The sequence below is a fragment of the Azolla caroliniana genome, unplaced genomic scaffold (genome assembly GCF_043228905.1).
Source record: "Azolla caroliniana isolate FFs.n. ecotype wild unplaced genomic scaffold, voAzoCaro1.0.p SCAF_6, whole genome shotgun sequence".
Classification (NCBI taxonomy): domain Eukaryota; kingdom Viridiplantae; phylum Streptophyta; class Polypodiopsida; order Salviniales; family Salviniaceae; genus Azolla; species Azolla caroliniana.
In genome coordinates, this window is record NW_028230441.1 from 17,816,181 (window position 1) to 17,833,599 (window position 17,419).

Below are 17,419 nucleotides of genomic sequence, written 5' to 3' on the forward strand. Positions count from 1 at the left end.
CAATCTCTTGCCAATGGCCCAAAAGGCATTAATAAATGTCATGTGGGAACAAAATTATCGTTCTTCTTAGACTCCTTTCTAAATAACACCCTTCCTTTCTCTTTATGTACTTTTGAAAACATATTGCTACTTGAAATGAGTTCCAAATATATTACATCAATTATATTAGTATTCGTATTCGTATTCGTTTGCATTCGAATGGAAAACCCCACGAATGCGAATATGTCAATCTATGGTTACAAAACATTATATTTTTTTAGGCTTTGGCATTGAATATTTGTCCATAAACCCTAATTAGAACAAAGGACTACCTGAGTTACTTTCATTACAAAATCATCACTTTAAATAGTGGACTATTTAGAGCCCTAACTTTTGTAAAAATATGTGTTATATATTTCTAATTCCCTAGGCAAAAAAGAAATTATAGTTAGAAAATACTCTAACTTGTTGGCTAATTGGATCAAATAGAAAATACTTGTCATACTCTTGGGATAACTTCTTAAAAAGCACTTGATCCCATGAATCCCTTGTCACACCATCACATGTCTTATTCATTAGGCCATGGCATGGGTGTATGGCAATCATGAGTTTATCCATTTCTATATTTTATGCACCCATTGATCCTCTCTCACTCTTTATTCTCTCCATATTCATCATCCACCCTTATCTTCATTCCCCTCTTTGTTTCCATTTTCATGTTCTTATTTTTGTTGTTTGTGATCACGGATTTGCTCAACCCAATCGACTTTTTATTAATTGTCAACCCAGTTATGGCTCAATTGTTGGTTCAATTTGGAGACCAACTATATCTTTAGTCTGGAGATCGACAATTGATCATTATGTGACAACGTTATTCAATTCTCAGCTAATGGCATCAACAATCAAAATGAATATTGATCGCCTACCTCGTTATTGACATCTAAATGGTAGTAGTAATGGCAAACCCATGGTAGTGACGAGGACGGTAGCCCAATGGCAATAGCATGCCTCAAGAAAATAATCCAACAATTAACCACAAGCTAATGATGATGACATCATTAGCAATATTGGGATATCAATCGTAGCCAAATAGAGACAGGAATATTTTGGGAAATACAATTTGTGAAAAACACTAGGGGCTTTTTGATGATTTCATTTTCAAACCTTGGCACATAAGGGACACCATAATATATATGGAGTTTTATGAAATCCCAAAAAACTTGTTGGGTACTTAATGAAATAATGTTAAGCTTCAAATTTCACCTAATGTATTAAAGAAGTGGAACAGTGGTAATTTTTTACACAGATTTTTTGGCCTTATCTTATAATATTTTATCTCAAAAACTAGTTCGTGTGTTACACATTAATCATGCTACATGTGATGCACATAAGGACACAAATAGTATATATATATATATGGAGTTGTTCATTTCTTTTGAAGCATGTTATATAAAATGCCAAAAACTTTTCGAGAATTTAATCAAAACACCCCTAAACTTCAAGTTTCACCTAAATCAAAACATAAGTGAAATATTAACAAATTTTTAAGTCCAAGGTATTCCTGTAAATGCCCAACAAATGAAAGTGTCAGGATGTTGTTGCTTTTTAATGAAACATACACATAAGAAGGCATGTATGAACTTCATGTATCACTACACTTTCATTCCAACCAAGGTATATCACACAATCACTTATGTCCATACATGGTATGTGTAACAAACAAGTTAGGGATGTTTTCAGTAAATACTCCCAACCATTTCTACCTAAATGTATGTTTTGGAAAGCAAAATACCAACACCCACATGAAGTTTCAGAGAGGATACTGTTTTTTCGAAGAAATTTAGTACTTCTGTTTCATTTTTAATGACAAGTAGACCCAGCAATGTCTCTTAAGATTGCCCCAGAAGCGTGCTTATGTACACATTCGCAGATAAAATTATCATAACCATTCATTAACCTTATTCACACTAACATTTCTCAGTTAATTAAGAAAAAAGAAGAGTTACAGGCAGGGACAGAGATTCTGACTTGGAATCATGTGTTGCATATATGTATGTATATTATGAATTGCATGCATGTATGGAAACAATACATCATTTTCAGTGCACTTAGCATCATTCAATGAAGAATTATTGTTATTTTTGGTCGTAAATGTGTTCATGGTCCCATTTAACACATTTCTAGCTCTCTTATTGACAACAGTACATTTATCTTTCAAATCCTAGAAATCTGTTTTTTGCTGACTCAAAGAGAATTCACCATCCAAAAATTATCACATGAAGTCTTTGCATACGAATTTGTTTGGAAAGAATTCATATATTGAACTCCAAAAGAAAGGGTTTAATTACCAAGCCCTCAGCTTAGAAAGCAACAAGGTCAATGCAAGTATGTAAAACTGCTCATATCATCTAAAATTTTTAGCTATAAAATAGATCTCTCTTGAGGTGGGCCTGGTGGCTTTTGGTCTTAGCCAAAATGTAGATTTGAACCGCCCTTTGCAAAGCTTTGGGAAACCTTACAAAAAACGAATGTCGATAATCATCTGTGCACTTAAAATCGAAACTTTGATCAAAATAGCCCTCATTTTTCACTACGTTTTCAAAAATTCCCCTAATCTCACTCATTTTTGTCTTTCCAATCTACCCCTATCTGAGTTTCCCTCGCTTTCTCCATCAGGAATGTGTAGAGAGGAAACGTCGCCAAATAGAGAAAGGAATATTTTGGGAAATACAATTCATGAAAAACACTAGAGCCTTTTGATGATTTCATGGAAAATGAGAGCACAAATAAAGAAAAGAACATTGCAAACCTTGGCTTTCCTGGCCTTCCAATAATTTGATGACAAGACTACCACCAGGCAAAAGTAGTCCGTTTTCTTGAAAATGATCAAATTCGGATTCATCATCATTGATGCGACCTAAAGCCAGCTGCAACACCTTTAATCCAAGTTCACCAGATAGGGCTGCATCTCTTGATCCAATACCCGATACAGAAGGACACATATCCGATAGTATAACCGAAAATCCCTTGCCCTGCCAGTTTCAAATCAAAACCATAATTCTAATGAAGAAAATCTTTGATCAACAATGAAATTATCTCTTACATCAGGGAACACGATATTCGTATGAAATAACAATTATAAGTTCAGGGGAATCAGTAGTCATTTTTATTATAATCAATGCTTTTTCATGAGGCAAAGGTGTAAAAATAATTGATAATTATAAAAGGATACTGGCAAAATAAAATTAAAACCTAAAATTTTAAATAAAACGTTTCTGTAATGAAAATTAAAAAGCAATATGTTATAACTTAGAAATGCGATCAAAATGATTGTTTACCGAACATGCATAGGGTAGAAGAATGTTCGGGTCAATTGTCAGCACATCACCACATAATGTTTGCACTCTCCGGTCGCAATGATCTGATGGCACCTTTACTTTCTGCTCTGCAAGAAAAAAACACATCCACACATTCAGTAAATATATATATCACTTTTTCTCTCTTTTTTGTATGCTTTAAAATTTGAATTCCTTTTCTTTCTTTTTTACACATGGAATGCACTGAACCCTTCACCTTAACATCCACACCGAGAACTGAACCACCCTTTTCAAGTGGGCCAAGACTTTGGCAAGCCACCTGCAAAAGTCACAAAACATATTAACCCTGCCAATAAGTTTTATCCAATTTAACTGGTTGGAATTAGTAATATAATACAAGATATATATGCATCGATGTATAGATGTATAGATATGCCAATATACAAATTTAAGCTCTTATTCTCCATCTACATTTATAACATCTCAGATGAGATCGAACATATTAAAGATGTCTCTATCCAAATAAATTCTCACCACATAGGGTGGACAATGGAAGGTAAACACTTTTTGAAGTTGATTTACCATCATTTTAGCCAAATCTTAATAAAACCCATCTATTGATGATATCAGCCCCCACTAGGCAAAGCACATATACACACGCATGGAGAGATATACACACACACACACAATGGTGTGGAATACTCGTAAGATGCCTGATTCATGGAAAGTTAGTCATTAGGATTTTACAGAAAGTTGCCTCTACTCACATTCTCTTCAATGTGAGACAGTGCATATAGAGAGAGAGAAAGAAAGGTGTGGAATACTAAAAAGATGCCTAACACGGAAAGTTGGTCATTAGGATTTTACTGTAAGTTGGTCTATTCACATTCTCTTCAATATGCGGCATATGCAAGGAGACTTGTCTGCTATGCATACTTTGCCATGAACAAGTTCACGAGTCTGAGTATCACATTTTGATACAATCCATTGCCTTTGACCACATTCGAGTTTGATTTCAGCACATTGTGTGAATGATGTGGTGCAATTTGCTGAAGATGACCAAAAGTTTATGAGCATACTCAAAAACTTTTGTATAAACAATAAGTTGAGTCTCAATCAATCCACAACGAAAGTTATGCTTGTGAAGACTCAAAATAAGGATAAACCATGCATTCTCATAAGCCACTTGACTCTGTAGAAAACTTCAAATATTTTGGCTTGAGGTTCCCTCCAATCACAGATGGAGGGAATGTGCTTCCCACTGCTTAAAAGCAGGAAAGTGGGCTTACTATGCATTAGAGAACATGTGGATAGTGTACCCTTTCAAATATCTCAAGCTTAGGGTTCCTTTCAATAATAGATGGAATGAATTTGCTATTTGCCAGTCACTAGCAAGAATGGTCTACTCTGTGCATTGGATAACATATGTGATGTTGGAGAAATTAAATGTTGTGTCCCCAAGAAACACCTCTTTGACGCATTCGTAACAGTAGTGCTTCTCCATTGGGTTTGAAGCATGGGCAATAACACTTAAGTTCACTTGGAAAGATCTTGAAAATGTCCAATATCACTTTCTTGTGAATTTTCCTTAAGTCAAGCTACATATGTCATACATGCTCCTATTTATTGAGGCCGAAATTCCTCTGTGAACAAGACTTTCTGCAAGGCCAATGTATCACGGCTTAGGAAAGATGTGTTCATATTTCACACACACTGTATTAGATATGTTGCATCAAACTGAAAAACCATTTAGTTCCCCGACGGGGAAACCAGTCACCGATACATGGTAGGGCGCATCCCTTTATTCACTATCTGTTCTCTTTGCTTCCATATTAGATAGTTCACATTCTCATCAACGTGAGACAAGGTGTTGGGGCACAGATGAAGAGATTCACCAACTATCCATCTGCCCTACACAAGTTTGGCGTCAAGAGTATCCCACTTTGTTACAAGCTGCATCCAACCACATTCAATTTTGCGTTCCACACATTAACAAAATAGTCCATCTAGAATTTGTCGATCAATCTATTCTGCTCTATCTCGACATAGCTACAAATACACATACATAAATACATATATATACACCATACATACATGTATATATATGCACCATACATACATACATATATGTTTGTAGATGTACATGTATGCACACGTGTATGTGTGCATTATGTGTGGGTAAATGTACGAACTTATGTATATATGTAGATAATAATCAAAATCAATGTTTGAGCTGCTACTACCTGCATCCATGCTCCAGGAGCGCATCCAAAGTCCAGAACTGAAGCTCCAGGCTTTATGATGTAATGTTGTTTTTGGATTTGCAAAAGCTACCAAGAAATTTACCAACAGTCATTTTACAAAAAATCTACGCAAGAAACCTAGGCCTTTTATCTTTTCTTTTACCTTGAAAGCAGAGCGAGCGACGTAATGGAGGCGTTGGGCCTCTCTGTAGAAGAAATCTGGGAGAGCAGAACTCATTTCTAGAGTTAGGGTTTAAAGTCAGGTTTTAGTGCTTCCATGTACCCCCAACACATGCAGCCATTGTACAAAAATAGGCATATGCATATATATGTGTGTATGTATGTATGTCCGCTCGTGATTAACTACATACCTACACCCAGTCAATCGAGTGACGATTCGAAATGCAGGAGTCGGGCCGACCATTGACGAGTTTGTTGAAGCCTTCGTTGGAAGGTGGATCTACTCAGTCGGCGACTTATACTCAGTGTACAACTAGTTTCAACTAGCTATCGAAAGTAGGGATATCATGGAAATGTGGACCCCAATCGGTTTAGTTCTGATTGTTCCTTTCCGCAAGGAGGGATGACCTCCTGGAAACCGTCCTCTGCAAAGGTAGACTACATATCAAAGATGAAAAATGAGTACAAGTCGACAACGGAGGTGCGACGATTCCTTGGAGCCAGTGCATTCTACCACATCTGGATTGCCCATTACGTGCACATCCCCAAACCGCTATACAGACTAATGAAGAAAGGGAGGAAGTTTGAGTGGGGTGACGAGCATACAACGGTGATGAGAAGATTGAAGGAAATGTTGACAACGACACCGGCTTTACGGAAGGTGGTCAACAAGGAAGGAGTTCTTATCTATGTCACAGTCGCCACGAGTCCGGCCGTAATCAAATGGGTAATCAACCAAGAGGGAGAAGAGGCCATCTGATTCGGAGCAAAGGTATTAAATGAGCGACAGTGAGGGTACGCCCAAGTCCAGAGAGAGGTCTGGGGTATTGTTTCGACAGTAAAGACCGACAAAAACTACCTAATCAAGACGAAGGTGATAATAAAGATGGACTGCCTCCTCATCCGAGGGATGATATCCAGATGCGTGATACCGGATCTAGCAATGCTCAGATGGATCGCACACATATATAAAGTCCCTAAACCCGGAGATTCGTCACATTTCCGAAAAGACCAATGCCATAGATGATATGCTATCGAGAGCAAGGTTTGAGGATGAAGTCAGCATGATTTCAAGAAGCGAAGACGTTGGCCTCGACTTCTTCAAGATGGCCTAACTGTCAGCAGATGGTCAAAGCACACCAATCCTACAAGTGTTCGACGAACACGAATACAAAGGGGATTGGTTGCTAATCGGTCGATTCTTGAGCACGTTGACGACGGATACCTCGTGAACTAAGAAGGAGGTGGCTCGGATCTGGAAGGAGGCCGCTCGTGTACTTCCTTAAAAGTGGGTTCCTCTGGCGGCACTTGAAGAGGCGAACGGAGGCACCACTACGGTTGGTGATGAAGAAGGAAGACCAGTCAAAGCTGATGGCCGAGTTTCAGGTTGAGTCCCTAGTCTGGACATAGAGGGATGTGAGCAACGTTCAAGAAGCTAAAGGAGAAATACTAGTGGTTGGGCATGTATGATGATGTGCATAACTTTGTATCCACGTGCGAGAGCTGTCAAGTGCATTCCGGCGTCCGACACTAGGTGAACTACATCCGATCTACCCACTCACCATACACTTCAAGTGGATGGTGGATTTGGTCATGATGCCGATGGGAGTCGGTTAGATGAGGTACATGGTGCTTGTGCGAGAAAACCTGACAAACCAGGTAGAAGGTCGGTCCCTAACGAACAAGATGATCGCATCTGTGTGCAAATTCTTAATTGAGGAGGTCGTTTGTCGATACGAATGCGTAGGGAAGATTATAATCAACTGATGGGGGCCGGATGCACACGAAGGGACGGAGTTGTTCGAATGATAAGAAGTAAAGCTCTCCCTTACGAAGGCATACAATCCGGAAGCGAAGAAAAGGTCAAACACGGGCATTGATCGATTGTGAAGGCGATTGTACGAGCATGCAATGGACGAGTCGGGAATTGGCCGCATCTACTACCTTATGCCCTGTGGACCGACCGGACTATGCACAACTTAGTAACCGGATATATGCCAACTGAGCTCATGTTCGAGCAAAAGCCGGTAATGCCAATTGAGAGGACGATTGCCTTATGGATGACGATTCTATGGGAGAATGAGATGAGTCGAGAAGAGTTATTGGTTGCACGGATACGACAGCTCGAAAGGCGACCCGAGGATCTAGAGAAGGCACGAGAGAGAATGAAGGTGGCCTGGATGAAGAACAAAGCTCGGTTCGACAAAATGCATTGGCTTCATCACAAGAAAATAGAGGAATGAGATTGGGTGTTGGTCTATGATAGCAGCCTCGACAATCAACACTGATCAACTCGGATGTTTTCAAAGAGGTGGTTTGGACCGTATGTGGTGGTGAGCACCAATGCAAATGCTACATACCAAATTGCAGAACTTGACGGAACAAGGATAGTCGTATTGATAGTACGGAAAAGAGTAAAGATCTTCAAGAAGTGACAAGACGAGGAACTGGATTGGGACATGGTGGATCTTAATGAGAACAACGAAGGGGTGGTTGAGCAACCAGACGAGGGCCGGATCGATGAAGGAGCAGAGGAGGATGACATAGCACTATTTTGGGACTTCATCTCTTCAATTTTCGGCACATATCGGACGATTTTTGGTTTGGTGGGGGTGGATGTCGTGAAGATTCCCGGCAACGGCAAGAAAATCTACATAAGGGGGCAAACTTTTGGTATATACGAATGTGTGCATGCGAAGGGTAATTATGCCCATGCACATTAGGAAAGGTGGGAATAAAATGTAAAGTGGTAAGCAAAGGTAAAGTGCAAAGGAACACTAAAAGAATGATAGTGATATGTACTTTAAATGCACTCGTAGGAGAGAAAAGAGGGGTAGTTAAGAGGAAGATTGTGGTAGAGATTCCCTTTGACAAGAGGGGAATTTTAGGGCCTTCCCGTTGTAATGATGCTCCCCTCCCAAATGGGGAGGGTTGATAATTGTTTACTGGCTCACCATTTTAGAATAGTGGGTCATTAGAAACAAGTAATATGTCACATTTTAATAACTATCCGTCAAAAAAAGACACAAAATAGGTTGTAAACCAAAAGGGGTGCCGCATGCGTAAAGGTTTTTTAAAAACGACCCAAAATATATTGATTTCTAGCATGTCCAAAATTTTAGAGCTTCCAAAAATTGCCTAAATAATTGACATGCGAAAGTTACAAAAGAATGGATAAATTTTACAAAAGGCATACCACTTATATTTATACATATTCGAGAATCAACAACTTGATGTAAAATACTATAAAGAATCGATGGTGATTCTTGTGCAGCGGGATAGATGTGTGTTATGTGCGTATATGTGTGAGAGAAAAAGAGAGGAGAGAAAAGAGAACTCAAGATAGATAAATGAGAGGAAAATAGAATACTCAAGAAGGTGTATATTTCACAAGTAGAATAAGATTTACAAAATGTAGCATAACAAGGAGTCACAACCGACTTAGTATGAAGTGTGCAGAGGGTGCTTTATATATAGTCACCCTCTCTCTTCATTAACTAACTACAACAACCACTCTCTCTCTTGGGGAATGTGAAGACTCATAGTCATGGGGAATATGTAACTCATTAGTTATGTGTAATAGAATATGATTCTATGACACATAGTTAATGTGTAGAGAGTAGTGGTGTGACTCTTGACCCTTGAGTAATAATAGATTCTCAAAAGGTGTGTTCACACGTTGCACTATGTTGAGCTTGATTCTCAACACGCCCCCTCAAGCTCAACTCCGGTCGGTTCCTTTTGATTGATGTCTGCTTCGGTTGGTATCTAGTTCGGACGATCTCCGGTGTTCGCTTCGACTCATACTCGGTTCGGACGGTATCTGTTCTCGCTTGTACTTCCCCTCAAGATTGGCAAGTCAGGGATCGTCAATCCAAGGTCTGACATGAATTGCCGAAGCTTGTCGGCTCCTAGGGCCTTGGTGAAGATGTTGGTTGTCTGAAGATTCGTGTTGATGTGTAGAAGATTGACATCTCCGGCTTGAACACGCTGTCGTGAAGATCCGTCACTACGCGCGGATCATGAGGCGGAACCGCCGGGGTTCTGGATCGGAAGGACTCGAAGTTGGTGCTAGCTTTAGCGAGAAAGGATTTAAGGTAGATTGAAAGAGAGAGAGATTGAGCTAAGATAGAACGCTTGATTTTAGATTGAGAGAGAGATTAAGATTGAACTCTTGACTTTAGATTTGAAGAACAAGGTATATCATCAAAAGGTTAACGAATTTTCTTCTTAATATTAATTTTGATATAAAGTACAAAGCTCTTGATAAGAAATTTACCTTTTTCTTTTCATCTTTTTTCTCCCCTCTTTTATAGATGCCCTCATGCATTTGAGGGTACAAGACATGCATAAAATGCATGTTTGCCATTTGGTGTTCATGTATTACATGTGGTGCATGATAACCATGTCACTCATTTAAGGTCTCATGTATGAGAATTTACATGTAAATCTATAATGACAAAAATATTATTTTATGAAAATATCTTGGCTTAGTGGCAAGTGTTGGGAAACAGGTCCCTCTGGATGGGAAGGAAGAAGATCAGTGACGATGAACAAACCCGGTGAAGACCGGATGAGGAGTACCCGGCTACGGAGAGCCGGATGGTGCAGGCCCGGTATGAACCGGATGAGGAGTACCCGGCTACGGAGAGCCGGATGGTGCAGGCCCGGTATGAACCGGATGAGGAGTACCCGGCTACGGAGAGCCGGATGGTGCAGGCCCGGTACGAACCGGAGGAAGAGACATATTCGTAAATATGTTTCTGAGAGCCCATTGGGGCTATATTTGTAAATAGCCAAAAAGTCATATTAGTATAAATATGACTTAGAGCAAACTAATATTATGTTGTTGTCATTTTCTTGTTGGTGCAAGAAGAAGAGAGAGCGCGTAACTGTACAAAGAGAGAGAGAGAGAGAGAACGAGGTCGTTGCCTCTGTTGTAACCGCCGCCTGTGGCGAAGATCGTGAGTCCGAGGTCGTTGCCTCCGTGTACTCACTGTTTTGTACATTCATACATAGTGACAGTTTGCAGCTTGTGGGTTGCCGTGGTTTTTCCCCTAGTTAACCTCCTGTGTACCATTTCTCTTCTTTGTGTAGTGTTCTATTTCCCGTTTATGAAAAGAATCTCGGTTGTGGCCGAGTCTTGCGCATAAGGAACGTCCAGTTCTCGTCAAGTGGTATCAGAGCAAAACGACACAGAAAATGGACGAATCGTTTGGCGGCATGTTCAAGCTCACCGGCTCCAACTATTCAGTGTGGAAGTCGAAGATGAGGGACATGCTCGTGGTTAAAGACCTCTGGCTGCCGGTTCAGTTCGGGGACAAGCGACCGGACAAAATCGACGCCGCGATATGGGAGGTGATGCACATGAAGACAACGACGTACATACGGTGATTCATCGACATGAGCCTATACAACAACTTCAATGAAGAGAGCAAGGCTCATGAGCTCTGGGAGAAGATCGGCATAATGTTCCAGAACAAAAATGTTGTCAATCAGGTGTCGGTATTCCGGAAGCTAGTAAGACTCCGGTACCAAGATGGCTCCAGCATGGCGGAGCACATGAATGCCTTCCAGGGGCTGATACACCAGGCAACGTCATTGGAAGTACCTCTTGCCGACGAGGTACTAGCGCTACTCCTGCTCGGTTCCCTCCCGGATAGCTGGGAGACGTTGGTTGTCACTTTGGGCAACGCCGGGCCGGAAGGAAAACGGTTATCCCTAGCAAGAGTAAAGTCGAGCTTGCTAGATGAGGAGGCGCGTCGGAAGGATAAAGATACGAGCTCCGACTCCAAAGCGCTCCTTACCGAATCGGAACGCGGAAGACAGAGAAACCGTAGTCCCCAGAACCGGGAGAAGTCGGGGACACGGTCAAAGTCAAGGGGGAGGCCTACTTGCTTCTATTGCGGCAAGCCGGGACACTTCCAAAAGAACTGTCGGCATTTCCGTAAAGACAAGGAAACCGACGGTACCGATTCGAAGCAAACCCCGGACCGGAAGGGAACGACGGCAATCGCGGCAAGTGAAGAAGAGTTGATGCTCATCACCGAGGAGAGTGAGATAAACCTTGCCGGCGACGAGATGACCTGGGTGGTAGACTCCGAAGCATCGTTCCACCTTACCCCGGACCGGAAATGCTTCGCATCCTACTCAGCCGGTGACCACGGCTGTGTCCGGATGGGGAATGAAGGTACATGCCGAATTGTCGGCATAGGAGACGTGTGGCTGACAACACCAACCGGATGCAAGTTGCTGCTGAAGGATGTCCGACACGTTCCGGAAGTTCGTTTGAACCTGATATCAGCCGGTCGGCTAGATGATGAAGGCTACATGGGTAGCATCCGGAACGGGGTCATGAAGTTCAGCAAAGGGAGCCTGATTGTGGCTCGGGCCCGGAAGGTCAACACGCTGTACCTGATGAATGCCCGGTTATGCCCAGAAGAAGTGAACGTGGCATCCGACACTGCCGGTGATCTGTGGCACAAGAGGCTGTGTCATATGAGCGAGAAGGGGATGAAGAGGCTTGCAGACGACAACCTCATTCCAGTGAAGAACGTGCACTTAGAGAAGTGCACTGATTGTGTGGCCGGTAAGCAGAACCGGACCTCCTTCCGACCAAGGCCACCGATGAGACGTAATGCACCATTGGAGTTGGTGCATACGGATGTGTGTCAAGTAGACACGAAGTCACATGCCCGAGCGCAGTACTTCGTGACGTTCATAGATGACCACAGCCGGAAGCTGTGGGCCACACCGTTGAAGACGAAGGATTAGGTGTTATCCGTCTTCAAAGAGCTCCACGCAAGAGTGGAAAGAGAAACCGGCCGGAAGCTGAAGGCGGTTCAAGCAGATAATGGAGGAGAATACCGGGGGCAGTTCGAGGAGTACTGCCGCTCGAAGGGAATCCGGCTCGAATTTACCGTGCCGAAGACGCCGGAACTAAACGGACTGGCCGAGAGGATGAACCGGACCATAATGGAGAGGGTTCGGAGTATGCTAGCGCATGCAAAACTACCCAAGAAGTTTTGGGCTGAGGCACTGTCGACGACGACATACGTGATAAATAGATCACCCTCTGTACCCTTGGACGGAGACACGCCACAAAGAGTGTGGACCGGTAAGGAAGTATCCTACCGGCATCTGAAGGTGTTCGGGTGTCTCGCATACGTGCATGTAGCAAAGGACCGGAGAGGAAAGTTAGATCCAAAGACCCGGCCATGCATATTCCTCGGTTACGGTGACAATGAGTTCGGCTACCGAATGTGGGACCCGGTCGACAAGAAGGTATTCCGGAGTCGAGATATTATCTTCATGGAGGACAAGACGCTCGCCGACTGGGAGTCGGAGAAGAAGATAATGAACTCTGAGTCGACCGGTAAGGATAGACTCTACGATGAGCAGACCCAACCGGCAAGAGACCAGTTAGCACTCGAGGAACTAGCCGGTTACGGTGAGGATACCGAACCGGCAGAAGAAGAATTAGAGGAAGCTGAAACCGGAACCGGCCAAGACCCCGAATCGGATTCGGATGAAGAGCAAATGGAGGAGCCGGATACCGAAGCCCGAAGACGGAGATATCCTCTCAAAGAGAGAAGGGCCCCCCGGAGATTTCCGGATGCAGAGCATGTTCTGCTGACTGATGAGGGGGAGCCGGAAAGCTTCGAAGAAGCAAAGGAGGACACCCACAGTCAAAAATGGTTAAGTGCCATGCAGGACGAGATGGATTCCCTGCATGAGAACCACACATACGAATTGGTGGAGTTGCCGAAAGGAAAGCGGGCACTCCGAAACAAGTGGGTGTACAAGTTGAAACCGGGAGATGCCGACAACCCCCCGAGATACAAAGCCAGGATCGTGGTGAAGGGGTTCCAGCAGAAGAAGGGCGTGGACTTCGACAAGATATTTGCCCCGGTAGTAAAGATGACCTCCATCCGGACGGTGCTGAGTATAGCAGCAAGCATGGACCTCGAGGTAGAGCAGCTAGACGTGAAGACGACATTCCTTCACGGCCACCTCGAAGAGGAGATCTACATGCAGCAACTGGAAGGATTTGTGGAGAAAGGGAAGGAGCACCTGGTATGCCGGTTGAAGAAGAGCCTGTACGGACTGAAGCAGGCTCCCCGACAATGGTACTGGAAGTTCGACTCCTTCATGACCGATCAAGGGTACCACAAGATGTAGGCCGATCACTGCGTGTTTGTGAAGAAGTTCGAAGGAGGGGACTTCCTGATACTCCTCCTATACGTGGATGCCATGTTGATCGTCGGACGTGACCAAGTCAAAATACGGATGCTGAAGAAGGCTCTCAACCGGACCTTCTCAATGAAAGACTTGGGTCCGGCAAGACAGATGTTGGGGATGCACATCATTCGGGACCGGTTAAAGAAGCAACTATGGCTATCACAGGAGAAGTATGTGACAAAGGTGCTTCACCGGTTCAACATGTCAGAAGTGAAACCGGTCGGATCGACACTTCCGGCAAACTGCAGGCTATCCGGTAAGCAAAGCCCGAAGATGAAAGCAGAGAAGGCGGATATGATGAAGATCCCATATGCCTCTGTCGTCGGGAGCTTGATGTACGCAATGGTTTGTACCCGACCGAACATTGGATACGCAGTCGGAGTGGTGAGCCGGTTTATGAGCAATCCCGGCAAGGAGCACTGGAACGCGGTCAAGTGGATACTCCAGTATTTGAAGGGCACTTCAAATATGTGTCTCCGATTCGGCTCCGGAAAACCTCAACTGGACGGTTTCACCGATTCGGACATGTTGGCTGATGTGGATACCAGCCGGTCTACATCCAGGTATGTGATGACATATGCAGGGGGAGCTATTTCGTGGCAGTCGAGGCTGCAGAAGACGGTTGCATTGTCAACCATAGAGGCGGAGTACATGACGGCTGTGGAAGCCGGCAAGGAAATATTATGGATGAAGGACTTCATCGGAGAGCTCGGTATCCGGCAAGAGGAATACCGACTCTACTGCGACAGTCAAAGTGCCATCCACCTTGCTAAGAATGCGGCCTGCCATTCCCAGATGAAGCATATCCAGCGGAGGTATCACTGGATCCGGGAAAGAGTAGATGACCAGGAGTTCGCACTGACGAAGATCCACACGGCCGAGAACGGGTCAGATATGCTGACCAAAGTGCTGACACCCGACAAGCTGGACGCATGCCGGAAGAGGATCGGGCTGGTAAGACACCCCATGCCGGAGTGAAGGGGGAGTTTGTTGGGAAACAGGTCCCTCCGGATGGGAAGGAAGAAGATCAGTGACGATGAACAAACACGGTGAAGACTAGATGAGGAGTACCCGGCTACGGAGAGCCGGATGGTGCAGGCCCGGTATGAACCGGATGAGGAGTACTTGGCTACGGAGAGCCGGATGGTGCAGGCCCGGTACGAACCGGACGAAGAGACATATTCGTAAATATGTTTCTAAGAGCCCATTGGGGCTATATTTGTAAATAGCCGAAAAGTCATATTAGTATAAATATGACTTAGGGCAAACTAATATTATGTTGTTGTCATTTTCTTGTTGGTGCAAGAAGAAGAGAGAGCGCGTAACTGTACAAAGAGAGAGAGAGAGAGAACGAGGTCGTTGCCTCTGTTGTAACCGCCGCCTGTGGCGAAGATCGTGAGTCCGAGGTCGTTGCCTCCGTGTACTCACTGTTTTGTACATTCATACATAGTGACAGTTTGCAGCCTGTGGGCTACCGTGGTTTTTCCCCTAGTTTGGGATTTTCCACGTTAACCTCCTGTGTACCATTTCTCTTCTTTGTGTAGTGTTCTATTTCCCGTTTTCTGTGTATGAAAAGAATCTCGGTTGTGGCCGAGTCTTGCGCATAAGGAACGTCCAGTTCTCGTCAGTAAGCTATAGACTCTCAACTTGGAGGTACAAGGTTCAAATCCACACTTGCACTCCTTGTGTGTGTGTATATATATATATATCTATCCGGTCGCCGGATGCCGGATGCCGAATGCCGAATGCCGGATGATGCCGGTTACCATCGGTCGCCGGATGCCGGATGCCGAATGCCGAATGCCGGATGATGCCGGTTACCATCGGTCGCCGGATCGTCAGATGTCGTCGGCTCCGCGACCAGTTGACGCCTCCGTCACCGGATCCGCCGCCGACCTGCCGGTTCCGGATTGCTTACAGACCGGTTCCGGTTTGGTTTCCAGTTTATCGACCGATTCCGAATTGATTTCCTGCGGATTCCGGTTTCATTACCGACCGGTTCCATTTTATTGCCAGTCGGTTTTTGGGAATTTAGCCACATTCATCCATCTAGACAAAGTGGCCAAAGTGCTCTTAGCACAAAATGAGAAATAAGGGATCTTAATGTGCTTATATAGCCAGGGCCTTAACTTTCCTATCTATGTGGGATATTTCACATTTTTCTTTTTTTTTTTCTTTTGCAAAACTTCATACCCACATAAGTTGACACTTAGATGTTCGTTTCCTATGTAGTAAAGTGCATCCGAAAGCTCTTCAAGACCTTCATCCTTTTATAGTTTTATGTGATTTTCACACCATTGCCGAAAATCTTCACGACAACGCTCTTGAATGAAGTGGTAGTGCACTTCGATATGCTTTGTGCATGCGTGGAACACCGGGTTTGGAGCTAGATATATACTACTCATGTTGTCGTAGTAAATGGGAGTTGGATCCTTGATGGGAACACCCAGGTCCTTCAAAATCCTCTTGAGCCATACGACTTCACATGCAACTACGACTACACCCCTGTATTCAGCCTTCGTACTCGAAAGTGTGACGGTAGGTTGCTTCTTACTACTCCAAGATATTGCTCCGCTACCGAGCAAGAAGACAAATCCAGAGGTTGATCGTCGATCAACTTTGTATCCGGCCTAGTCGGCATCCGTGTACCGTTCGAGTCGAATTGGTGTGGCCGATGCGTAGAGGACGCCATAATCCATTATGCCACTCACGTATCGTAATACTCACTTAGCGTAATTGAAATGGATATTTCGCAGAGTTTGCATGAATTGGCTAAGGAGGGTGACCGGATAGTTGAGGTCGAGTCGTGTGATCGTGAGATAGATGAGGCTCCTGATTAGTTGTCAATATTGAGTCGGCTCGCACTTATCTGTGCCAAAGTCGACATCCAGTGAGGTTTCGATGTAGAGGGGTTGCCACATATTTGCACTCTGTCATCCCGAACTTGTATAATAAGTTGAGAATGTAGTGTCGTTGAGAGATCATAATGCCAGTCGGAATCTGAATTACTTCGATGCTTAGGAAGTAATGAAGTTCCTTCATGTCCGTCATCTCGAATTTGTTGGAGAGGAGGGATTTCACCTTGTTGATGTCAACTAAACTTTCTCCTCCAATAACCAGATCATCCACGTATAGGATAATGACAATCGAGCTTCTAGAGTTGTTCCGTATGTAGAGGGAGTTATCGGATTTCGACATTTGAAAGCCGATTTGATGAAGATATTGGGTAATCTTTGAATGCCAAGCACGCGGTGCTTGCTTGAGGCTGTAGAGTGGCTTCTTGAGTCGGCACACGGCTTTCGGATGAGTACGCGATTTGAAGCCGGGTGTGTTGGGAAATCGGTTCCTCCGGATGGGATCCGATTATGAATGAAGAGGACCCGATGAGAAATGGAAGAGAAGACATATTTGTAAATATGTTTTGAGTAAGCCTATTGAGGCTATATTTGTAAATAACCC

At 43.7% G+C, this 17,419-nt stretch overlaps 1 protein-coding gene across 1 annotated transcript; it reads right to left on the reverse strand.

Annotated features, from left to right (window-relative positions):
- Window positions 1–2,275: 2,275 nt before the first annotated feature.
- On the reverse strand, window positions 2,276–5,847 carry LOC147863213 (FtsJ-like methyltransferase family protein). Its single transcript, XM_087321866.1, has 6 exons — window positions 5,703–5,847; window positions 5,540–5,626; window positions 3,553–3,615; window positions 3,318–3,419; window positions 2,789–3,011; window positions 2,276–2,493 (listed from the first exon to the last, which is right to left on the reverse strand). The coding sequence occupies exons 1-6, from the start codon at window positions 5,775–5,777 to the stop codon at window positions 2,384–2,386; spliced, it is 660 nt and encodes a 219-aa protein (XP_087177992.1). The 5' UTR covers window positions 5,778–5,847; the 3' UTR covers window positions 2,276–2,383.
- Between the last annotated feature and the right edge of the window lie 11,572 nt (window positions 5,848–17,419).

Bases quoted from the DNA above. Each gene is read 5' to 3' on its own strand.
- LOC147863213 (XM_087321866.1), bottom strand. From the start codon at position 5,777: ATGAGTTCTGCTCTCCCAGATTTCTTCTACAGAGAGGCCCAACGCCTC. The intron at 3,616-5,539 runs GTAGTAGCAGCT...TGACTTTTGCAG, and splicing joins CTCCTGGAGCATGGATGCAG to GTGGCTTGCCAAAGTCTTGG. The intron at 3,012-3,317 runs GTAAACAATCAT...TGAAACTGGCAG, and splicing joins TTCTACCCTATGCATGTTCG to GGCAAGGGATTTTCGGTTAT.